This window comes from Pelmatolapia mariae, linkage group LG8 (genome assembly GCF_036321145.2).
Source record: "Pelmatolapia mariae isolate MD_Pm_ZW linkage group LG8, Pm_UMD_F_2, whole genome shotgun sequence".
Classification (NCBI taxonomy): domain Eukaryota; kingdom Metazoa; phylum Chordata; class Actinopteri; order Cichliformes; family Cichlidae; genus Pelmatolapia; species Pelmatolapia mariae.
Window position 1 is genome coordinate 14826286 of NC_086234.1, and position 26743 is coordinate 14853028.

Here is a 26743-nt window from a genome sequence, read left to right on the forward strand (position 1 = left end):
TCTAATGTAAAAATTAATTAAATGTGGCATATGATGGTGACTGCATTCATACTTACTAATTAGAAGCATGAATGTTAGTGTAAACATAAAGATGGAACAGAAGCGCGTGACAGACTGAAGATAGCCACTAGGCTTACTGTAAGTACTTACTTAAGCATTTTTTTTTGCAAGATTAATGTATTGTAACTACAGTATCCATATATCATATGTTTTTCTGGTGTAGTGAGTCATCCAAGAATTTAGTGGCATTGATTGTGTCTAGTTTCGATTAGGGTGGAATTTTCTGATTACTTCCCGAAACATTATCTTTTTGCTTTTGTTGTTGGCATTGTAACATTTCTACAGCCTAAAGCGTAGTACCGAAACACACACAGGCCAAAAAAGAGAGACGCTGTACTCCCTATATATCTGGAAACAAGCGTAAAACAGGAAAGCCAGTAATGAATCTCTTATAAAAAGGTAAAATCAAAAATAAGCTGTGATACACAGGGGGTTAATGTTTTGTCTCCTGGAGATGACAGTGTTTAAAGAACTGCTGATACTTTGTGTCAAGTGTTAGTCAAATGTAATGTATAAAAAGATCAGTTTCTCTCCCTATACTCTCTCATCCTATAATCACAGTATAATCACGTTTAAATGGCAATGCCCTCTTCTTCAAGACTAAATTGCTAGTCTACAACAAAACATCCCTCTCGGGCTATGATATCCAAGAGACATCTGCATTTAATGTCGTACTTATTTACAAGCTAAAGCACTTTATCGGATAAAGGTAATTTCTTCTCCGTTATTTGTTTGCAGCAACAACTTATTAAAAGATAATGCAGGGAAATAGAGATTGTTAAAGATTGATGTGGTGGCTAAGATTTCATAACACAATAATGAGCACCATCCTATACAAAATCTTGCAAAGTGTGTTTTTTTTTTAAATAAATGATTTAAACATAAATAATATTTTTTTAATAAAGTTACTACTTTGTTTTAGTTTAAAACATGTGAAGTAAATGCCTGTAAAATGTACACAAGTTCCAACATTTTTAAACGCATTAAGATTTAAATCCGCCCATCATGTTTTCTCTCAATCCTAAAAGTATCACCAACTTTTTGACAAAGCTCTCCCACTTCATATGATCTGTCTAGACAAGACTATGATGTTACATACATCTTTGACTACCCATTACAGAGAGGAGGTGAATTATTTAGGTCACTCTCACTCCTGCTGTGATGATGCTACAATTCTTGGCACCTTTTAGTCAGTCACAAAATTCATTCACAAGCAATGTATGGTCTCAAGAATGGCTTTTCTCCAGTTGCTGGGTTAAAGCAACACAGTTGAACTTAATTTTTTTCACTGGCACCGTTCCTAAAGGGCCATGTAAATAATATCAAAGAGAATACGCTTTTACACACCTCGTTTACGGCGCAGGCCCTGAGTGGGGTTTCCCCCCTCTCTAGTCATCTTTCTTTATTATTGTTTAATAATCACATTATGTCCTCTCAAGGTACAGTTCAAACCCCCCTGCTAAATTTGTAATGCCCCTGCATCAGAAGTGGAGACAGCCAACAGGATGTGTTGTGGCTGTCTGGTGCTGGCAGTCGCTTGCAGGAGGAAAAGCCTAATGAATAATAAAAGTCACAGACACGTCTCTGGTGGTTCAGGGAGATATTGTTTTGATGGCTCTCAAGCTCTGTGGTATCTTTAAAATAGCAAGGATTATCTCAGTCCAAATATTCACATAGTTATCACTCCTAACGGCTTAGAAGTCCTAATGTGCCATACTGTATAAACAAGCACAGTTGAAGTTGAAATTGTTTGTGCATTTTAGTCACTGTTAAACTCCTCCTTACCTTTTCCTTGTTAGGAAAAATACATGATATTGCCCATAGTGTGGAGTATGGTGACTAAGTGGCCTGGATATCAAAGAGTCGGAGGGGTGGGAGGGGTTAAGTAGCAAGAACGAAAATAAGTATGTAATGTGGATGTACCCCGGTGGCGATTCCCTGGTGATGGTTGGTGTGTAAATTCATTATGAATTGATTTGATGCCTGGCTCCATTATGAAATCACTCAATGGAGAAATCTGTTACACTTATTTCTAAATGCCCCAACTATTGAGCCTGTAAAATGCAAAACCTGACCCCTGAGAGCCAAATGACGAAGCCCTTTCCTGGTTTTCTCTCTAAACCTTGCTCAAAAATTGATCTGTTCACAAAAGAAAGCATAAGAAAATGCATTCAAACACGGCTGTTACTTGATATTCCAGATAGCTAAAACAATGGACTTGGTTGTGTTTATTTTCCTTTAGTTCAGAATGGAAATACATAGCTTTTTTTCTAGTAAATGTCTATTTTTTAATCACTAGAAGTGCAAAAACCTTAAGACCTAAGGGTTAATAATACTAGGACTAGAAGTGCAAATCTTATGAATATTTAATCCATATGGACGACTGGTAAATCCATCCCTATGCTTGAGGAGTATAGCTTTAAATATTCATCTTTTCAAAACAGAATTAGAATTTCCCAGTTTTTTTCTGTTTGGGTTTTTTTTTTTTCCAAATTGCATGCCCATGCACAAACATACACCCGTTCGCAAATAAAAGCAAAAAGACATCTCTGAAGATGAAGAGGAATACATCTCCTTTAGCAGCATCCCTTCTCTCTCACTGTGTCCGTCTCCCCTCGCCCTTTTTCTTCCTCTCTGTTATCTCTAGTGCTTTGAAACAGCACCTGTTACAGCCTTGCATCTTGGGAGCTCCGTTATGATGTAGTGCACACTTCTACGTGATACAGTGCCAGCTCCCGGTTTCAAGTTCAGCCCTGCTTATGTGAGAGGCAAACAAGCTGGGATGTCTTCATCCTCCAAGAGCTTAATGACTTCTTGGAGCATTTGGATAGGGCACGCCAGACCAGAGCATCATGTGCTGGGTTTCTTTTTATGCCCCCACGCTTACTGCAATATTTTGCTTAGCTTGTTAGTTCACATGACATTTGATGGGTAGATTTCTTTTTTTTCTTTTCTTTTTTTTTACTTGATGGATGAGATGGTCGCGGCACCCTTGTTTACTGTCTTAGCTGATGAAAATGTAATGGTGCTTACAGCAAAATGGGGACATCGCAGCAGCAATTACACCAGGGTACAGCTCAAGGAAATGCAGTGTACTGTAAACACTATTTAGCAGGGATGGAAAATGTATTCAGGATACCATCCAAAAAGGGGTGGAAGAGAAATGAGGACACTATAACCTCACTTAACTATATTCACCATGTATTTACTTCAGCAGTAAAGTGGCTCGTTAGTGAGAACCTTAATGAAGCCGTAATTACTGTGGCTGTGTTTTCATGTGCAATTTCTGACCCTGTAATTCTTTGGCTTGACAATGTATATCCTAATCACACCATTATATTATAGATCCAATCGTACGTCATACAGACTTTACATGTCCACAGACAGTGAAACAGCTTATTAACAGATTGTTATGTCATCACCTTAATTAAGTTGTTTACATTCATTATGCCAAATAGTCAACCACTACTATTACTACTACAGTAGCATTATATACATTTTTTAACTCAAACAAAAGTTCCTGTACTTTTTTTTTGTCATATGCGTTTTGAGGATAGGCACATCCCAGCAGCTGCATATTACTTATGTATGTAAACAGCTCACATGTAACAGTAGACATCTATAAAACCTCTCTCAAGGTATAAATGATGTTTCTACCTGCTCTGCTCCACCGCTGCAAAAGACAGATCGCACAGTGTGCCGCTGCGCGATGAGATACAGGCAAAAGACTGTCTTCATTGGAGACGTTTTGGCATTATTGTTATTTATTTTTCAGCTTAGAACAATCGGGGCACACTGCAGCCAGCTCATACCTATTCTTCCCCCATAGCTCATCAATAACAATGAGAGAAGTGTCAGCCACTGATTATGCTTTGATATTGAGAGTGAAGCAGTGATGGTTGGGTGTGTGCATGTTTGTTTGTTTGTGTGTATGAGAGTGTGCGTCTGTGTGTGTGTGCTTCTTATTATAAAAGAAATTACATCACTGAGGTCTGCTTTTTTCCGCTCATAAGAATGGATTATAAAATGGATTTCTGTCAGTCATCCTGACCTTCCCAGTAGTAAAAATTAGACTGTGGTGGAAAGCAAATGCAGCTTAAATCAGCCGCATGCCCCCAGCCTCCTTCTGTACCGCATTCATACACTCAACAGGACTATATCATGGACTGCAGCAGGTGCTGTATCTCAAAACTGAGCAAATTAAAATACCACAGCATTCACCAGCCCCACACAGTGAATAGATTTTAAATAATTTATTTCAATATTTAGCAATTAACATAATGCCATATTGCATCTGTGCTTCAATGCATATGCAAATCTTGATTTTATTATGCGTGCCTTGTAGGTCAAGTTATGGAAATTAGGGGTAACGCCCAATTCAGTAATACTTGAAAACATCAACCGCACCAGTTGGTGTGCCATATGAAATGTGGCAGCGAGTCAAAAGACTCGGTGCAGTGTGATAAATGTGTCTATTGAGTGTGGCGAGAACCCCTGCTGCCAAATAATGATTGCCTTTGATAGTGAGCCTGAAGAAAATCATTTCCAAGAAGTCAGGTAATTAGGGAAAACCTGGTCCGGTCCAACATTACCTGTGTTTCAGATTATATGTAGATACTTTAAGTTTACATGCAATTATTGTGAACAGACGAGATAAAGCGCCCAATTTCGGTAACATGCAGTGTCTCTCCCTCTCATGTTTGCTAATTTTTCTAAGGCATCTGTTCATGCCTGCGTAAAAAGTTGTTAATTTCATTGTGGCAAAATGATCCAACATCTAACAGCTGGAAATTGTAATTTCCTGCAGTTCTGGGTTAGCCAGCTTTAGTCACATGTGGACTAATTGTCTCAAGCACAGATACATTTTATACTGAGCTGGAGACTATAGGTGTGTTCAGCTCCAGATTTCAAGTGAAAGGAGACACAATCATAGTATTGATCCTTACAGGATGTTGTATGCTATCTTATAAAAGAATTTAGTTTAAGGAGGGGGGGAGTGTCTGTTAATAAGAATGCATATCAAAAAAGATCATGTATATTTGTTAGTCCATTGCTAGAAACAATGTTACATTTGTATAGTTTAAGACATCCTCCATTTTTCTGGATGGAATTCAACAAAATTCTTAACGTACAGTTGTTACAGTCAAGATTGGAATGAAATCAGGTATTTCAGGAACTTCTTGCTTATTTTTGAGCATTAGATCAAATCGCCACACTTGTGTTTGTACAGTAAATATCAGATTACAGCAGGTTAGATTAGCTTAGCAGCTTTGCTAATAAAAGCTAGCCGGTTGCATTAGCACTCATAACTGCAGCTTCAAAGGTAATTTCAGCTAAAATGACTTGTAAAACTTTAATGTCAATTAAAGAACACCATAAACTGCACAACAGAAATTGCCACATCATTACAGCTGCCTGTGAACAGATGTTAGTAAAAAATCAAGCTATTAATCCCCTGTTAACTTCAGTAATAAACAATTTATCTAGTTAAAACTATTACTGACAGTGTGCTTATGAAAATACATGATGGGTTTTGGTTTTTAACCACATATAAGTTGAAATCCTCTTTTGGGGGTTATTTTTGCCTTTACTGGGCAGAACATTTAAGAACATTAAGCCAGAGCAAGGGCCAATGACTCACAAGAAAAAGTCCAGAGTGAAATCAAACCCAAACCCCTGCAGCCACTTGGCATGTGGCTCACCTGCTTAGCCAGGCGACCTATAGCGGCAACATGGGTTCAAAGCCTTAATCATTCATCGTGTCAGAAAGTGCTATCCCCCGACAGTAGGCTTTGGCACCTCCTCTGTGCCTCATCAGCAGTAGCATATGGAGTTATTTTATAGAACATGCGGAAGCTAATATGCATTGGTGTCAGAAGGTAAATGAAGTTTGGTTGACATGATCACACTCCCTTCCCTTATCTCCTCCTTGAACCTCCATTCCCTCCCCTTGCACTGAAACTATCCTTCATTTTTCTTCCTGCTAATTAACAGGCAGAATGGTGATTAGTTATGAGGCAGAGCTCCCCACCCTCCTGTCATCCTCCAGACTCAGAGGTGTGTTTTCTCTGTGACTGGAACATGTGTTAAAAGCAGCTGGGTAATCAAAGACAGCTCTGGAGCAGTAGGGGAAAACACGCTCTGAGTCTATAGCTGCTGTTCATATACACAGTGACTACAGGGTATAAGCAAACACACACAGACACACACTTCACTTTGAGATATTCCCACCTTTTGAATCCCAACAATGCACGCAAACATAGATGTGAGATTTTTCCTCCCTTTCCCTCCCTCTTTGGAGATACAAAGCCTAGACATATACTCAAAGCATGTCATTATCTCACATTGTTTATCAACCATTCAGGCATTCAACGCCATTTTCCTGCAAACACATTTACAAAGCATTGTTCATATTTCATTGAGGAATGCTGAGCTTATTTCACAGTACTACAAAGATGACAGGAAGAGAGAGATGTAGACAAACAGACAGGAAGCCCAGATGTAAACAGATAGCCAGACAGGCATTCTGCCTTTGGGGTTGTGATTCAGAATACTAACAAGGCATCTCAGCTCACACCCAGGGATAGAAGGTGTGATGCAGGGCAGAGCCAAGCGGCGGGAGGGGAGGGAAAACGTACCCTTGAAATCTTGCTCGCCATCTCAGGTCCCTCTCTGAACATCATTATTTGACTGAGATTGTCATACTGACAAAAACAAAAGGACAGTGCATATCTCTCACACCTAAACAAGGAAATCAAGAACGTAGCTATTCTCTAAGTTTCTGTTTGGCTGCTAAAAATGTGCCACAATCTGTAACACCAACGTTTTCTCATCTCCGGGTGTCAAATGCTGTCATTTTATCAAAAGGCGTTGGCGTTGGAGAGAGGAAGCATTTCTCATAGTTCCTTGATCCAGCAGTCGCAGCAATATTGGACTAATATTGGAGCTAATGGTCTGTTTGATGAAGCGACAAGGTCCAGAGAAAGGAGTAGAAGGGAATAGCTGTAGTGCAAATCACAGTTCTGTTTAGTTTTGCTTTTATTGGCTGTTTGGTTTATGCAACAAAACAATTTCATTTAGGAAAAGATCATGGATTAGGTTAAAATACATCCGTCCACAGCATTAACCCTCGCACACTTAAAGGCACCCTTTGCATTTTTAATGTAATGCTAAAGGGCCCTTCACAAATTCCCCTACGCAGCGTTTCAGGAAGATTACTATTAGCTATTGAGTCACAGCACCAGTGTCACTGGATGCATTGTGCATTTTTTTTTTTTACACAAGCGGCTTTGAAAAAGTGTCATATTTGACGCTGTTGGAGTGAGAGTGGGTTCATTTCCTTTGGTATGTGTTTAATAAGTTCTTAACATAAAGGTAATGGAAACGTCACATTAACATTTGATGCAAAATAACATTTCGTGTCCACGCCCATCTCATTGCAAACCTCACATACCAAGTTGTTTTAATGTGGTAATAAATCTAAGCTGTTTGCATCAGTCATTTGGACTGGTGCCTTACGCATCGCATGGCATGTTCTTTTGCATATTCCATTTTCACTGTAAAATGTTCAATCAGATTTAATAGTCTATCTCTATGGTGATTAATGATAATTTTTAGATGGGTGTTGGATTTAATATGATTTCTCAAAGCTTTCATTTGTGATCACTTAAATTAGGTTGGCTTTTGTCTCTTTTGTCTACTAAAATGCACAGTGAGTAGATGATGATTGTAAGAATCCACCTGATGCTCTTCACCACAAACATTTTTGCATCTGGTTATGTATCACGGAATAGTTCTTCCCTAAAATGTTCTTGGGAGTTATACAAGCATTTCTACTGTGGTTTTTGCCTAATATATTCAATGTTTCAGATGTTTAGTGCAAGTGCAGGGTATTGATAGGTCCGTGAGCCACGTTGCGAGAATCTTTGTGTAGTTGTGTATATTTGTATGAAAGAAAGATTTGCAGAGTTTGGAGAATACTCAGTTTTGAATTAGTCATTTTTCAGGCTGATTAAGAGGCAGGAGTCTGGCTGTGGGAGAGACAATGACAAGAGAGAATGGAGTCCTTTATCCTCCTTTGGTTTCTTGAGCAGAGGACTATAGAGGTTTTGTGTGTTTTGCTTATTACTCTGGAAATGAAATGACACAAAGAGTCAGAGTTTTAAGATTTAGAGGGTTTAATTCAAGGGTATTTTTCACACATCATTTGAACGGTAATGAGTCTCGCTATTTAAAGGTGCAGTTAGAGAGGTTTTTACTGCCACATAACACCAAAATGGCCCTTTCAACGATCATACCTTGCAGCTTGACAGCGATGTTGTTCGTTATGAAGGCAACACAGATGTCAAAAGCTTTTCAAACTCACTTTTGAGAACCCCCATAATTCAAGATGTTTTTATACATTTCAGTGCAACTTAGCATAATAATAACTTTGATGTGAAAGGGGTGGTTTGTAGTGAAGATCAATTTATCAGGGCATCTGTCAGTGCACAACCGCAATATGCAAAAAAGTTGAACAGTTACAGATGTCCAGACTGCAAACGACAGATTAAAAACTTTAGCAATTAGCTCATTCACATAAAGCAACAATTACAGATAAATTTAGTGGACAGCAAAACAAATCCAAAAAGGAGTTTCCAAAAATAGTTGAGATGATGTGCAAAAAAACAATAAAAACAAACTGTGATGAAAATTGAAAATCATTAAAGTCTGAATTGAAAATAAAATGTAATAAAATAAAATAAAAATAAACAATTTAGAATTTTATGTCGATCCTGGAACACAGAGGTCAAGACCGAAGACCAGTATTGAATAGCCATCATCTGTATACCTCCAGGCTGCAATGCATTAAAACAAAAACACAATTCTGTGGTGGAAATCAATGCATGGGCTCTAGAAACACTTCTGAAATCCAATGCCATTGAACACGGTACGTACGTTGGTAAAGATGGACTGAGGTGAAGCAGAAAACTGCCCTATGATCTCATGAATAAAAATATAAAAACAATTTTTGGAAATCATGAATGATGCACCCCTAAAAGAAAATTAAACTAGGCTCTCATATGCATGTTTGCTTGTTAACAGTAAATAGCTCGATAGCTAGATCGGATTAGTGCACACAGCACTTACCTTTTGTGAAGGCCCCATTAATGCTGAGTGGTACACATTTGCAACAGCATAGTGTCATGCGGTGCAGAAAAGGACCCAAATGCAGGCTGCTGATCTAGAACCTGATAAACAGAAAATCAGCCTTTATTCAGGCTGAGTAGTAAGACTGTGGAGGTCCAAAACAGAAAATCAACTGCAGGGTTCAAAAGGCTTAAGCAAAAGCACATAAGGCTTAGCAAACATAGAGAACAAAACAAGTTTGGAACACAGGCAGACAGAGACAAAGACTTGACAACAAGATAGGCGACATTAAAGCGATGAAGCTAGCATGAATAACAAAAAATACAAAGCAACAACAACTAAGGACTAAACATTATGACCATGAACCTAATGCAAAATGAAGATACAGAATACAAGTACAAACTGGAATATAAAGAACAGGAAGTGACTAGAAATGATTAGGTAGGGATATCTCAGTAGGTAGCGTGGTTGCCCCATGATCGGAAGGTCAGGGGTTCGACTCCACTGAACGGCTACCCTGAGGTACCCCTGAGCAAGGTACCGTCCCTACACACTGCTCCCCGGGCGCTGCATTGGTGGCTGCCCACTGCTTCACTGGGTGAATGGGTTAAATGCAGAGGAGTAATTTCCCTACGGGGACTAACACATACACAATATTAGTATTATTATTATTATTAAACCATATTAGACTGACAGAAGTGAAAAGAAAAAAAAACAGCTATAAGAACAGCAAAATTAGACAACTATAATCAAAGAGAGAATTTAACAATAACCTAGTCCCAACAAACTAAAGCTTAGATTTCAAAATCCCAGAACCATGACAAATGGCTCTGTACTTTAGTAGAATCCAGGTGCAGACCTGCCACCTGTTGAAAACACCGCTTTCACTGAAATAAGAAATATGACAAAGAAAGCCCTGAAGTATTGAAAAGCTGAAATTCTACATCAAGCAAGAATAGGGAAATATTTTGCATTAGAAAGACACGTAAACATGCCTCAGACACAGCTTTTAGAAATTCAAATGAATGTTTTCGGCATTTGATATACTTTTTTTGTCCTAGTTTCAAAATACATATAAAATTTAAATGTTTTGCAAAACACTGCTTCTTATTTTCTGTGTCCTAAAATTATGCAGAAATTTCACTGGCCTTGTCTGTCATTCCAACCTTAATGGTAGTAGTACATTTCTGCAGACTCACCAAATCGGTGCAGATTCAATAATTTGGCTACAAAATAAACATTACCATGTAGAAGCATTTACATAAAGATGGTAAACTGCACCTATTGAGCTGAGTTATGGAGCATAAACATCCACCAGAGACCTAAAAACAGAGTATTGTGACAACCTTATAACAATTTTTCTGACTTTCCCATTTCCATTGCTGCTTACTCTTTTTTTTTCTTCAAAAATATGGTTCACTTTTTCTTTTTATTTATTTATTAATTTATTTCGAGCCAAGCTAAGAGAGACTGAACCGTCCACTTCTGCTTGTCACTCATCCAATGCATTAAACTGCATTGGGGTGGTGGGTGGTGGACGGGGGGGTTCTTTGGCACTGCTGGAAACATGGTGGACAGATATTGATGGATATTGTGGCAGTGTTAATCCCCCATCGTCTCCCAACAATAAAGCACCGAATGATGGAATGGCGAAAGTATAGACAACTCTGACATGTCACTCGCTCATGTACAAGTTTATGTCGAAACGGCACATCAAAGCAAATCCTCCAATTGTCTCGCCTAATCTTTGAAAGAGCAGAGGGATGGATCAGCCTACTGAATGTCCCCGCATTGTGGCCACTATTGAAGACAGAAATAAAAGTGTTTAAGTCTCTTGGAGACAAAACCTATTGAGGATTGTGCCAAACTTGGTTCCTCATAACTATGAGTTGTTTTGAGAAACTTGATGAATATGGTTTGTCACGCTTTTTTTTAAATTATGAAACTATATGTATGTTTTCATTCATTCATTTGTACATTCTTACAGGTCCGATTTGGCCAATAAAGTAAAATTGATATTTGTATTGCTAAATATCCCCAATCAGTCATCAACTGTCATAATTTTAGTAGGTATATAACAGTTGCTCAAGGATCTGCAGGAATCAGCAGTAGAGGCATATTTATTTCATATGATGAAGGTAAATATTTGGACCGTGCCAGGACTTTGTTTATATGATTGTTCAAACTATGGCAGCTTCCCTTCCCTTGAAAATCTTGCATTGCTGCATCCACGCCAAGTACTATCCACTCCCAGTACCCCATTTTCTTCCTCTGGGACGTGGCATTCCTGCCAGTCATGTGCTATCAGTGAGACTGCAGGCACTTCTTGGGCCTGCCCAACTATCTTCCCCTCTCTTTCTCTGTCCTCACTCCACCCCTCTCCACAGTTGCTGTGTATCTCCCTCGACCACCGCGGTCCTTAGCGAGCACTCCACTCCACTCCACTTTTCTTTTTTTCTTTTTTTAGCAATCCATTCATTCATCTGTCTAGGCTCTTCCTGTTTTCAACTTTCTTTATCTAAAAGTCCCTTCAGCTGATAGTTCATGCTGGTACTTTTTGCTCTGTTTGTCTTGCCTCTAATCTCAAACCTTGCTCTGTGTCTCTTTTTTTCCCTCTCTCTCTGACAGGTGTAAAGAGGGCTACCATGGACTACGCTGTGACCAGTTTGTTCCCAAGACAGATGCTATCTTGTCAGATCCAAGTACGCTCCCTGTTCTACCCTTTATTTTTCCGTCTTGGTGTATTGATCTGAAACATAAAAACAAATTCATAACAAGTGCACGCTACATGCCCTTGAGCAAATCTCTTACTGTACTATATTTATCAGTAAGACAAATTAGCCTTAGATTAACTGTTATCTGTTTAAGTCTGTTGGTCTTGTACAGTAATAGTATGTGATAAAAGTATCGTGTGGGACTTCATATTGAAAAAACTAACATTTCCAATATGGTTCAGTCATTTTGGAGCATACAAATGCAGAGAACCTCCAGGCGCTCCTTAAGTTGACAAAGGTGGTCAAAGAAAAATGTTCAGCTTAGCGGGGTAAAAGGTTAAGATTCATGCTAAAGTTTATCTGCTACGTCTGCATTGAAAATAAAAAAGCAAGGGTATTATGGCACTGAATTCATTCAATAAAGAAAAGATTTTTTTTTCATTTACTTTAATATCTCCTACTATATCTACAGAGGTGATCACACATTGGATATTGTGTCAAACGTGGGGGTTTTCATTTAAATATTAATGCAAGCAGTTATTACTGCAGTCAAAGATATTATTTAGTTACCGGGTAAAATGTGTATCCCGATAGATTTATTTTCATTGGCCTACATGAATGTCCCTCATATAGATGCATGAAAAATCCCCTGCATGTTTTATAATCATGCTTTCATTTAGCCTAAAGGAAGGGAAGTATTCACTTTTCTGGTGTTCGTGAAAAACTGTTCCCCTAAAGCGATGACAGCTGTGTGGTGTACTTAAAAAAAATAAAATAAAGCAAAAGTCACAGGTACAAAGAAGAAAAACTGGAGGCCCAGAGCCTTTCCCGTGAGAGTGCAGCTTTACAAATTCACACTGTTTTATGGAGTGACTCGTCTCCTCCGCACCAAGAGTCAAAGAGAAAACTTAACTCCTATTGCCGTCTGTTTGATTCCATCAGGCCCGCTGAGAGTCCATTAATGGAGTCACAAGCCAGTGTCACAAAGCTTGTTTTATGCTCTCGCATGGCACACAGTTTTCACACTGGGATTTGTTTTATGTTCTATAGGCAGACATTAATTTTCCAGCGTGTCCAGCTCAAGAGATTTTTATGATGCTATTTAAAATAAGCCGAATTCTACTGTGCTTTGGATAAAAACGGACTCTCAAACAAACCAGTGAATTACAACACAGCCGTGGTACTTGTAGATTTATTGAAATATATAAGACAATATGCCTCAGAAGGCAAAATATGAAACAAAACGGTGAAGTTTTTACACTGTATCGTTCAGAAGACAAAAACTTGCATTTCAGGGGCGAGCATCTTTTACAGTGGCTATAGGTAGACCTATAAATCAGTTTAATTAGCATGAGGGAAGCACAACACTTCAGAGCAAGGATCTCCCAGGTCGTAGAAGCAATCCCTGAGCTGTTAAGCTGTTGCTGTGGAGTTGCTGCTCTTACTGTAACAGTTTCACTGTGTCATTCAGTCAGGAGTCAACCGGCAACAATAAGCAACCTAGAGAACTGCCCCAATCTGATAACACAAAATTAAGCTCACACAAATGACCACATTTGGATTTTTATGAAATCAGCAAAATATTTATCAACAGTTTTGTCAAAAATACAGTTTGGAAATATTTATCGCTTAAAGGTTGTAAATTAATTCATATCTAATTTGACTTACCTCTGATATGTGCATTCATTACATTTGTGATAAATTGCCTTGCATTGATAGAAATGTTTGATTTCTTGCAATGCAAAAGGTACTTTTGTCCAATCTGATCATATAAATGATGTTGTTACTTCATAAACAGACAACAGACATGAACAGGGCCCCGCCGATGGATCTGATTGATCACCATTCTTGTTCAGAGCCACGTTCACCTGTTTGTTTACATTGTCAGCTAAGTATCCTAGCATTACATGCTAGGCTGTAATGCGGAAAAGACTGATGAGCAGTTTAAGAGAAAATTGCCTCTTGCAACTGTCATCACCTGCACCCCATCACTTAAATAAATCCATTACCTCACGTTGCAGGGTTTGGCACGACCTCTCCTTTTGAAATTTTGTTTCTCCTATATCTGAACCACGAGCCACATGCTCCTCCATGTTTGGCTGCACGACTGCTTTCATAGTAAGTACTAAAATTTTTGGTAGTTTTTTTCAGGTCTGTGCTGTGCTTGATTGCACCAGCTGTTGACCTATTGAAGATTTGTAAGCTACACTCACTGGCCACTTTATTAGGTATAGCATGCTATGGTGGCATTGATTCAACAAGGTGTTGGAAGCATTCCTCTGAGATTTTGCTCCATATTGACATGATAGCGTCACAGAGTTGCTGCAGATTTGTAGGCTGTTCAGTCATGATGTGAATCTCCTGTTCTATCACATCCCAAAGTTAGACTGAGATCTGGTAACTGTGGAGGCAATGTGAGTACACTGAACTCATGTCATGTCTCTTTTCGTGTTCAAGAGACCAGTTTGAGATGATTTGAGGTTTGTGACATTCTGCTGCAAAGAGCCATCAGAAGACTGTGGTCACAAAGAGATAAACATTGTCAGCAGCATTTAAAAGAGGCTCATATCATACTGAGGGACCCAAAGTATGTCAAGAAAATATTCCCCCTTGCCATTACACCAACAGCAGCCAGAGCTGTTGATACAAGGCAGGATTAATCCAAGCGTGAAGCTTTTATGTTGTTTATGCCAAATTCCGACTTTCTCGTCCAAATGTTGCAGCCAACTTCAAGACTCATCAGACCAGACAAGGTTTTTCCAGTCCTTTATCATCTAATTTTAGTGAGCCTGCGCAAATTATAACCTCTGTTTCCTGTTTTTACATGACAAGAGGAGTAGGAGCGCTACGGTGCGGTCTTCTGCTGTTTTAGCCCATTTGTTTCAAGGGTCAATGTGTTTTGTGTTCAGAGATCTACTTCAGCATACCCTAGTCACAATGAGTGGTTATTTGACTTAATGTTGTCTGAGTTTGAAGCAGTCCAGCCATTCTCCTCTGACCTCTGGCATCAATGAGACATTTTTACCCAGAAAAGTTGCCGCTCAGTGGAAAGTTTCTCTTTATCAGACCATTCTCTGTAAACTCTAAAGATGGTTGTGTGGTAATATCCCAATATATCAGCAGTTTCTGAAATACTCAAAAAAGTTTGGCACAACAACCATGTTGTCAGCATTCAAAGTCGCTTAACTCACCTTTCTTCCCCATTCTGATGTTCTGATTGAACTTCAGTAGGTCATCTTGACCATGTCTACATGCCTATATGAGTTGCTGCCACCTGATTGGCTGATTAGATATTTGTGTTGACAAGCAGTTGAACAGATATACCTAAAAAAGTGGCCAGTGAGTGAAAATAGGCTAATGGCAGGTTCAAGATAAAGGACTAATCAGCAAAAGACTAACCTACCAGGAAAATTACTGATCTTTCTGGTGGTCAGTCCACCCCCATTCATCTTGTGAACCCTTTAGACAAATGTATTAGCCATTAGCAAGCTCGCGTCAATGTTTATTAGATGTGGACAATGGGCCAAAAGCCTTTTTATTTTTTTCCTTCTCACACTGAATGCACTGTTCAGAGGCTTCCAGTCTACAAATAGAAATGATCAGAGGAGTGCTGGAAGAGATTTATATATCAGGGAGTATGGAAAATCAAAAAATTGCTTAGCGTTTTTAATCAGAATGCTTCTCTTGTGCTGGAATAAAGAATCAATAAAATGCTTTGTACAAACAAGCTACTGAAGAAATCTTCAGTAGTAGGCTAAGACGGTGCACCGAGTACACCCCTGACCTTCACAAGAAAAAGAAAAGGAAAAAAAGAAACTGACAGCTTTATCGCGAATTTGTCTTGCATCACCTCTCAATGGCCACAACAGTTAACCACAGAAAACAGCTTCCAGTGACCGTGACCAATAACACAGGAAGATTTGAGAGTCGGGGGGGAATGGAGCCTAGTTTTGATCTGTGTTGATACATACTCATCTAAAATTTACCCAGATTACCAAGGGTTTGGAGGATTATCCTGCCTCCAAAATCTAAATCACGTAATAACATACAGCACAAACATACATGCATATACCAACAACAGCTAAATCTTAAGCGCTGATGAAATTCAGCGTGTGTACAAATAAGCAATTTTTTTTTTTTTTTTGTAGTTTTTTTGCCGTGCCATGCCACGCTTTTCTGCTTTGAGCTTTCATTTTGGATCAATATCTGAGCACCTTACAGTCACAAATCATTTCTTGCCCCTTATCCTTTTTCTTCGTATCGACTGGTAAAATACTCAAAAGAGCAGTTTGGACCACAGTGCCGCTAAGTCACTCACTCATTCACACGTCCTCACAGAAGTAGATAGAGAATCGCAGGCGAAGGCGGGTTAGGGTTTAATCAAATTGTAATTTCAATTATGATTTTTGGCTCCAATGATTATGAAAACAAGGTAATTGAGATAAAGCGATTATTATGCGTCAGTCGTTATCACAACAGTGTTGTGGCCCCTCCCTGAAAGTCCAGACCTGCTCATTGTTTAATTCAGTTCGAGGCAACATGGTGGAAAAAGGAGTCTTGGGTCAACGAGACCTATTGAGACAAAGTAATAGTCGGAATACACTTGTGTCACTCAGCCCTCGCTCGCTGTCTGCTTGTGGCTTTTGTGCAGGTCTGTCAGGTCACATAAGAAAATTGCCTCATGGACCTCTTGTTGCCACTGTTTGCACCCACAAAACTCCCATGATGGGGACTACAGTTAAGAGGGACTTTTTTAAAAGTAGTTTTTTACTTAAATTATATACATTGATAAAGGAAAAATAATGTGTAAAAAAAAAAACAAAAGGTAAATGTATTTAACGATGAATAAGTAGTAAGTAATCTCGCTATTGATCAAAATAATCACAATATTTAATTTTGTTTTCTATAATTGAGTCCGTCCTGCACATGACAGAACCACATGGACTAAAAGAATTAAGTCCTCCCTGTAACACACTCCAGCCGTACTGCAGTGGACTCAGCTTTGGAAATAAGGTGACGAGAAAATGCTGGAGTTTAACATATTGGTGCACAGGGGAAGTGGTGGAGTCTTTAAGTGGAGCCATGGCGGAGTAGGAAGGCAGCAATTTAGTTTATAACTGCTTGAGGATGTGGATTGAGTTTCTTTTTTAACCATGAAAAAGTTTAGAGCATCCCACTAATGGTGTTCAGTTGGGCAAGTTGCACCTCTGAGGCTGCAGAGGGGATATTTCGGTAGAAGACTGAAGAGGAGGCGGAGGAAAGATGGGCCTTTTTGGTTTTTACCCAGCTTACTCACAAAGAGGAAGGAGGCAATCCTCTAATTTGAACTATTGATCTTCTGTAGATATTATGCCTGGAGTAAGTAGCTACACAGGATATCGAATTCAATAACAGACACAGACACACACACACACACATGCACATATTGACTCTGCAGTTCCCTTCTCACCCAAGTGAGGGAGGGGATTAAGGATTTGATTCACTCCTGCCATTGTCTCTCCCACCAGCCAGATTCCTGCCTCTTAATCGGGCCAAAAGCATCTGACATGATGCACAGGTATTCTCCAAGCTTGCTCAAGGCTCCCATAAGACGCCGTGAATGATTCCCCCGGGTGCTTCGAGTTGCCAGTGCAAAGGATTGGGAGCCTGCACATATTATGATTGGTGAATGTCTCCAGACAAGGCAATGCCAGAGGAAGGGATGTGTATCAGAGTTGTAATGACATCATCTGCACAGGCTATGACAGTCAGGGCGATTTAGAGTGGAGAAGGGTTGGCTGTTGCCATGGGCAATCACAGGAAAAGGCTTGAATGTATAATACAGATCAAGCAACGTCAGGAAGATGCTGCATTCATTTTTTTGGGGGGGGGGGGTTGTTTGTAAGGAGTTCGAGTCAGAAAAGTGTAAAAAAAAGTAAGAAAAGTGGTAGCCATATCTTGATCATACAGTTATATCTCCAAACTGTTCGTGGCAAAAAAGCATGAAGTCCCCCAGTCAGAAGTGATTGGCTCTTAACTGTTTAATCATTGGTTTGCAAGGTTGCTATGAGACTGACTATGATTCAGAAGGAGCGTATAATGAATGTTGGCATGTAAAATAATCCTCGAGGCTGCAGGAGGAAAATGCAGACCCTGCATTCTGCTCAACAACAACACAATGACACCTGCAGCCTGTCTAAATACAAACATAAACTCATTTGTTCATTGATTAATTTGGGAATCTCAGACCTGCTTTTCCAGGCTGTTTTTTCTTGTTATCTCTGTGATCATGAAAATCCCTTAGGCTCATTAAGAACCTGTCAAGCAATCTTGGAGCAAATAGCATAATTTGACTTAAGCGCTTATCTTACCATTTTCAAGTCCAAATGCCCTCCGAAGCGTTCCCTTTATGCAATTTAGGGAGGTGTTAAGGTCCTGTTTTTTAATCGTTTACATTCCACCTCTTAATAAGGCAGCACAGTTTATTTTAATCCATTCACCTAAATGCTTGGATCTCACTCCTGTCACGCTGTGTTTTTATTTTTCCTTAAATAAAAGCCATGGCAATGACAGAATTTTTCCCGTGGCACAATCAAAATGCTTTTTTCCCCCTATTTTATAGACATTTTTTTTAGAGGTTCCAACACATAATCTGTCAGGGCTTGGCAAGCCATCTTCTATTTAAAACTCAGACCACCTCTGTCAGAAAAGCAATTACTAGAGAGGGTTTCATTTTAATTTAAATAAGATTACATTACAGTGACATGAAAAGGGGGCACTGCCAGGATGGAAAGAACACGAGTGCTCCTTTTTATCTGTTTTCCCCAGCGCTGGGATTGTGGGAAAAGACATAACTGCATGAAGAAAGACTGTGTGTCTTAGGAGGAGAGTGAAAGAGAGGGTGAATGTCAAAGTGTGTGCCTGTGCAGAAAAAGACCAAAAATACGTGCAAGCTTATACCATATTGTGTGGGTACACATGCATTTGAGCGTGTGTGTGTGTGTTAGAGTGACGCATCCTAAAGCAACCAGATTGTGAATAGTGAAAAGCTATGCTTGGAGACAGAAGAGGACAATTACTGCAATGCCTCAGGCTCAAATCAATATAAAAGGCCTGTGCAAAGCAACATCAATGACATAAAGCCACATGATATGTCATTTCCAACTTTATTTTCATGATCCTTCCTCTAATCCTCTCAGCCCCCACATCTGCGTTGTTTTCTTGCTTCAATCAAAGCCACTGCAGGCTGTGTGAATTCAGAGTATCACGGAAAAGCATTCCAAGCATCCGAGGCTGGCTGGCTGGCTCATTACCTGGTGCAAAAGAGGAAGCCATGTTAGAAAAAGCCAGCAAAGCCAACTCTACAGTGTAGTTGCACCAAGTGTCTCACCCCTAAGGTGAATTCTGAGGAAAAAAAAACTGAGGCACATCATGTTGTAATTATTTTATGCTCTGTCTCTCTCTCTTTTCCCCGCCCTCATTTCTCATGCTATCCCGCCTTGAATGGAACAGCGGATGAACTTGGGATCGAGTTCATGGGTAAGACAACTTTTCATTGACTGTGCCGAGTGCTCAATCTTTCCGTGTGCCTCACGTCTGTGAAATACTGCATACAAAACACACACAACCAGCACAACAAGGCCGCTCACCTTGGAAAATTAATGTGGGCTAGTCGCCATGGAAACACCGTGGTGGTGAATTAGGTGTATTCTGTCTGCATGAAGAACAGTACCGTTAGAGAGGAGTGATGTAATGAGTATGGAGCAAAGAAAGCGATTCATGTACTGTATAAAGCCGAATCTACTTGCCTACTATGTACTATGTGAAAATTTCATATCTCGGTAGTGATGTCCAAAATGATCCCGGTTTCCAGTGTAATCATGGTACAGCACGAAGTTAGTCGAAATGTTCGAGAAGTAAATAATATCACCAAGTTCTATTTTGACAAAAATATTCCAATTTGAATCTGCAGTTTTGATTTGCAGATTTACATCATAAATTTGGTTTCCTATACTTGTTGTGTTTGAATATAAGACGCAGCTCTATGTATAATTCACTAAGTCTTAAGCAGATAGTAAAACAAGAAGCCCAACAACGGAAAAGTCTTGTAATTAAGCTTACAGCTTTCTGAATTTTGCGATGCTTATAATGAACAAAATATTTTGTTTGCATGACTGAACTGATTCATATGCAGTGGACGGATAGTTTTCGGACACACAACAGCACCTACAGAAACAGAACAGTGTGTTACTGACAAGCTGTTAAGTAGTTACAAAGACAAAAGGCCCTTACATTGTGAAGTTAATGATTACTAAAATTTAGTAGTCATTCTGTAGAAAGTTAAATTTGAACTTACCCTCATTTTAAAAGTAGAAGCAATTTAGTTTCTATTCTTCAGATAGTGTGGACCATGTTCAAACAAGTCTCCGTCAGTACTCTTAAAGGTACAGTGTGTAAAATCTCACAACTAGATGTCAGTAGATTACAGATTGCAGTCATTTGAATTCAGTTTTTTTTTTACCTCTTCCAATTCAAGCACCTGGCCATAACCCTAACTACGGTGGCCCCTTTAGGCCAAACACATTTTAGTTAGCCAAGACAGATTAAAAATGTCAAATTTAGACTGCACTCGATAACTGCTGTGGTCGGCATGTTTTAACATATTTGAATAATAACACTTGAATAAACCACAAATAAAAATAGATATGTGACAATTAAATATTTTGTGGTATTTTACATTTTTACCGCTGAGTCACTTCAAAACGTCTGGCTGCCGTTCATCTGCAGTGAGTGTAGGTTGTCAGTATGCTGTTAACCTCAGCTATCAATAGACCGAGCATCCACATCTACTTACAGATATGGTTCGATATGGTTCGATGAGTCAGTGTAGGTCACTTCTGTCCAATGACAGTGATAGTGAGCTGAGTTGTTAAAGATATCCTGAACTTTTCTTTCAGTAAGCACTGCTGTTTTTCCTGGCCATCTCAACCCAGTGTATATTTAACGGGTTAATCCAAAGTTTATGTGAATGTATTATTTTGTTAGAGAACATAATTACAGACTAATCAATGTGTATTCATGAGTACATTATTCTTTCTTTATATTAAATAACCTAAAACCAAACCAAGTTCAATTAGGAGGCTGAGCCTTTTTCTGGTATAGATGTTTAGTCAAGTTTAACAATAGGATCTAAAGTATAATATAAAATCCACAGAAGGTCAAATACTGAAATGAGAAGCAGTGCATATAGATTTTTTTTAATTCTTTGGATTTTCATTGGAGTTACTTTAGGTACTTCTCTACTTTCCTACAGACTGTCAACAAACTAAAAGAAAAAAAAACAAGGGAGGGAAGAGACAGTCTCACCACCCAAGACTACACACACATACACTCTATCTGCAACACTGTTTTTCATTTTCTCTTTTCCCATCTTTTTTTCCACTTTCTGCCTTGCTTTTGTGCATACATAAAAACTAACACTGCATGCTATGAAGTTTTCCATTAACATGGCTTCATACACTGCTGTCACATCACACACTTGCTCCAGGAAATAGAGGGAGGGAGAGGATGTATGCCCTGCAAACAGCATTCCTCACTTCAGTAACTTTAATCTGGGGGACTAAATTAGTTCAGAATGCTACTGGAGGTGGGCGGATGCATTAGAGAAAATGAGAGCAGGACTGATCGATTGATAGCCGGACAGATGACAGACAGAGGTGCAGATAGGATTTTTTTTTTTTTTGGTAGGGTTTCTTATTCATTGTGTTCCATTATGAGTTCGTCTTTGCTTTATCAATGAATTGTTTGATAGCTTGTTATATAAGTCTGATATGTGACAGTCTGAGACAGCCTGTCAGACTATAGCAAAGCTCCGTTTGAAGTAGAATTGAGCGCTCTAAAAGTAATCTTGTCTTTTGATTTTCTTGCATTTTTTTTTTTTTAGCCCAGCAACTGAAGCTCTTTGTGACTCAGAATAGTTGACTCTGATGTTTTGCAGGCTGAATACCCCATTTTCTCATGGATTCTTTAGCATGAACTTCATTATAGCACGTTATTCTTGTCAAGTGTAGAGTGCATCGCTGGCATAGCGGCCATATGGGATTGTCTTGTCTTTGAGTCAAAATAACGCGGCTTAGCCAATATAGCTAAGACTCTTCACTTTGGTGGGGTTCTTTTATAACGTGCTGTTGCATCTAATTTCAAGAATGCCTTGTAGGCATCTGGCATGAAAGGCCTGTAATGGTTTTATATACAGACTGCATGTCGGTTTTCCTTGCAGCCATTCAGCAGAGCTTTGTAGACAGCTGTTTTTATGTTCACATTATGGAAAAGCCTGTTTCATCCCTCAAAAAAAACATAAGAAAAAAAAAGAGGCAGAGGCCTGTCTCAGGTGGTGCTCCACATGAGCACTGATAATGCAGGAGCAGGAAAAAATGTTTTCAATATCTTTCAGATATGCAACCATGCAGAGGTCATTTCACTGATGGTAAAGGCCGGAGGCTTTACAGGGACATGGATTTCCAAGTGGCACATTACTTATAAACAAAGAAAAAAGCCAACTTTTGCTGAGCAGCTGCAGGACATTTCTCCTCTTCTACCTGCACAGCAATAAATAAACACATTTTTTTTTTTAAAAAAAATCCCTTTAAAATTATACGATAGGACCAGACTACACAATTCAGTAATTCAGTAGCTTATATTGGTTTTTATATATATACATAGTTATATTTGCGTCATTACACAGTATATTGTTGATTGACTATTTTTTTCCAACTCAATAATTTCTCATTTCAGAACATTTATTGTTTTAACAGTAAAAAATGTGATCCAGCCTAACCAAGCTAACCCCCACTATTTATTGGTTGACCGTATTAAATAAGCAATCATGTGCCACAGCAGGCCACTCCTGCAGCATTTCTATGGATCACTTCTATATTTAATTCATCCTGCTTCCCTTCTATGGGAGCTGAGTGGGTAGTTTGGACCTCCAATGTTTATATATATATATTCACATACTGTCACTCCAGGATATGTTCAGATTTTATCTTTATCTGTTGCCAGAAGCACTCTAATTTTAAAAAGGTTTCTCTCCTGTTTGAACTCAGTTACATCATACTATCAAAAATTGTGTTGATGCAGCACTGATGTAATGCAGAGGAAGAAAGCGGTGGGGCGAGAAAAAAAAAAACGGTGCAAAACAGAACGCATGGTTGCACTCAAACGTTAGCTTCGAACAAAAAACGCTCTCCAGCAGTATCTGCCCTCAAAAACAAGAGTTGAGGGAAGTTGATAAACCTGGACCGACAAGCACGGATGAAGAAGACCTCCCAGGACAGTTCTCTGTTGACAACATCAAAAGCCACAGACAAGCCCTTAAAGGTCATGAGCAGGTTGCGGTGATGTTCTCTGCACTTTCCCCTGCAGTTGTCAAGGTAGTAAAATCAGACACAGGGGGATTTGTTGTTTTTGAGTGATCGAGTAATGCCACAGGAAGTTGCCCGTAAGGTCATGGATGCTGGTGGATCAGAGAAGTGTCTCAAACTCTCAGCGACGTTTGTGGATTAGTGATATGAGTTGCTGGTTATGGATTGTGCTCATTTTGATCATGAGATAGTATCGTCATGAGAGTTTCTGTTAAGCCAGTGGGTGCGTGCCTTTGAACTCCACACCGTGCACCGTGCTAAGTATTTCAGCACCACAATCCAGTTGCTCAGTGAGACAGATATTTGCTGGGATCAACTACAACTTGTCCCAGCTGCTTGTGACCTTAAGCCTCTGCCGCTGACGTGCAGGGGTCTGACAAGAAGCTCCGGGAGCATTCATTTGCTGCTAATTCCCTGTCGCCATCAGTCTCTGAATGCTGACACATATACAACCCTTGCATGCACGTACACACCAAGTGCTGCTCCTGCTGTGCAGACAGTCCATCGGTGTTCCCTGCTGGGTTTGTCTGAACGAAATGATTATCACACTTCAGTTAGCACGTCACTGAGCCCTGCCTGTGTCTGCCATGTCCCTATCCCATGCTCAAACAGTGACATTTACTGACAGCAGCATTGGTCGCTTTATGCAAATGCAGATTGTGGGCGGATGTCTGTGCGCGGTTTCGAGTGTATGTCATTCCACCGTTTATGTGTATTTGGTATGTTAATTCATCATGATCCATCTCTTCCTCTCAGCTCAATCGCAACCATAGTCCATATCGTTTATGTCACAGCAGAAATTCATTGGACTGAACTGTATTCTCTCCTCCACAGAGAGTGGTGACACCTACCAGAGGCAGGTGCTGTCCATCTTCAGCATTGCCTCGGGGATCTGTCTTCTTGGAGTGGCATGTATGGCTCTCTACCGCCACAACAAGTGAGTGATGCCAGCGAGAACCACATTAGTAGCGTATGCCCCCGGCTGTGCAGAAAGAGCACTTTACTATCATGGCATGGAGCCCAATGAAATTCTAAGTGTGAGTCAGCTAGAGGATGTTTTAGCAAGGCAACAAATCTAAATAGTGTAGGATGCATTTGGGACAGATACTCATGTAAGATTTATTTGAAAGTGGTTTTAGCAAGCAGGTGTGTCACAAAATGCTTCACACAAAACAAAATACTCAGATATGGCAAGAGACAGACCAAGTTCAAGTACAGTAGACCCTAAGTGCACGTGTACATGTGTGTGACAAGATAAGAGGGTTTCCTGGTGGCTCAGAAGCAGACCACCAAAGTCAATTATGCATGGCACCAAAGAAGAAGGAAAAAGAATGCAGAGGGAAAGAACTGGAAGAGTGTGTGTATGTATATTCATTCAGTAGGAGTGAATGAATGCTGTGCTGACTAAATTAAGCTTGCTAAACAAAAACAAAAAAGGTGGTTTTATTTTTGAGTAGTGTAGTGCTCTGAGCAGTGCAGCACATATTGGTCAACATGAACAGATAGTCCTGGCTCACAGATAGAATTAATGTACTGAAAATTATCCAAAATCCCAAATCCTGTGATAATGAGTCTCTTTCCTTCAAAAAAAATAGCTGTACGCCAGGCTACCGCGGATAAATAGCTTTTCAAACTCTGTGGTTGTTTTTCCTCTCAAGAAAAATGTGAAATTTTGTTTGTATCAGTACTTCTCAGAAAAGATTAGTAAAGTTTTCAGAAAGGTTGCTTTTAGGTGGTATAACTTCATTATTATTATTTATTAGAGTGGGTTCCTGCAGCACGTTTTAATCCCTCCAAGCCATTAGGTAGTTGGATTATAGTTTGTTAACCCTATAAACCAATGCAATGATTTGTTGCTTTCCACATTTTTAAAAAGTTCTTTTCACTTCTCGCCATCATCCTTTATGCAGGAAACACTTAATGAGTCTCAGCTGCAGACAGAATTTTGCATTCTAGAATTTAAAAATGAACATTTAATGGTGAATTAACATTTAATCCAAAAGTCTTAAGCAGCAATTAATTTTTAATCCAATCAAATTTTAATCCAAAATGAAAGAACGGTATCATCTTTTTTCCTTTTTTTTTTAAATTTATCATAGCAGAAGAATTTGACTTTTTTCTTTGTCACGTTTTGCTGTTTCATTTTTTGTGTGTATGGTAAAGGGAAAAGACAGAGTAGGTAAAAATGTGGCAGAACAACTAAAATTAAGTAGTTTAAGAAAAGTGGAATGTCTGCTCAGGTCAGCAAACTTGACTTTACTTCAATTCCTTAGGTTATAGCTGTTCCCACTGCTATAAATTAAGGCTTCTTGCTGTATGTATGGATATCACTGCATGTGAAATTCTCCCTCTAGTTCCCCACAAAGATGAGAGAATCCAAACTTTGGCTTTCATAGTAAATCAAGAAAACCTTTGTATTTATCTCTTTAACTTTAACTTTCCTTGATTAAATTCATGTAGTTTTAAATTTTATTTGTATGCATTTTTTGTTCATTTTAAAGCTATTTTTGTGGCGCACTTTTACCACCTTAAGTTTCACCTCGGAAAAGTAATCACAGTTGAACGTTGAATGTCACTTTCTGTTATGATGTGTTCCAGAAATGTTAAATTTCACCGTTTTAAAAACCTCAAACTGTCAAAGGATGTTTTATCGCTGCATAACAAAAAATGTATATATTAGTTCATCGTCACATTTCCCACATATGTGTGTTTGTGTCTTCAGTGAGTAGATGTGAAATTCGTTGACAGGGCCTATCTTGTCGACTATGTGTGATCTGTAAGTGAGTCTCAGAAATAAATGGTAACAAGTCAATAAATGTAATAACGTTGCCATTAGATGCGTGTGAAAAATATGACCTAAAAAGAAACCGTTATTAAACTGTGTAATGACTAGGAAAAAAATGAATGAATCCTCAGCAGAGCAAATGCAGCTATTGTAGGGAGGGTTTTTTTCTGCCTCATAGAGATCCCTTTGTTTTCCTAATTGCACGCTGTATTGTCATCAGTCTATCCATTGTTCTGGATTATTTCTTTAGTTTTGTTGTAGACTTACATTTGTTCTCCCTTTTTCACCGGCACATGCTTTCCTCCACAGGAGACACAGGGAGAAACTCCAGGCTCATTTCTCCGACAGCCGCAGCCTCAGAGACTGTACCGTCAATGCCTCCGGCCTCATGTCCAAATCTACCCCCAGACTTCAATACAGCCTTCAGCTCCAAAAGGTGCGTCTTTATCAATGATGTATTTATTCATTTCCAGTCACACCCTAATCATCATTGTCACCATCTTCTTCTTTATATATACAGTACTTCATATACACATTATAGTCTTTTGAGTTCCTGACAGGATGATTTATGATCTACAATACGTCTTAATAATCTCTCTACTGGCTCGAGTCTTTTGTTCACACTCGTATCTGACATAGGCTGAGAGGCAGTG

The 26743-nt window shown here is 39.2% G+C and overlaps 1 protein-coding gene across 1 annotated transcript in view; it reads left to right on the forward strand.

The window, feature by feature from the left end:
- The window catches only part of nrg3b (neuregulin 3b), a 195983-nt gene that overhangs the window by 147240 nt on the left and 22000 nt on the right, over positions 1–26743 (forward strand). The window contains exons 3-6 of the mRNA XM_063483027.1: positions 11818–11891; positions 19395–19421; positions 24140–24242; positions 26400–26526. Of these exons, the coding sequence (XP_063339097.1) occupies positions 11818–11891; positions 19395–19421; positions 24140–24242; positions 26400–26526 (331 nt within the window). The remainder of the gene's footprint in view (positions 1–11817; positions 11892–19394; positions 19422–24139; positions 24243–26399; positions 26527–26743) is intronic.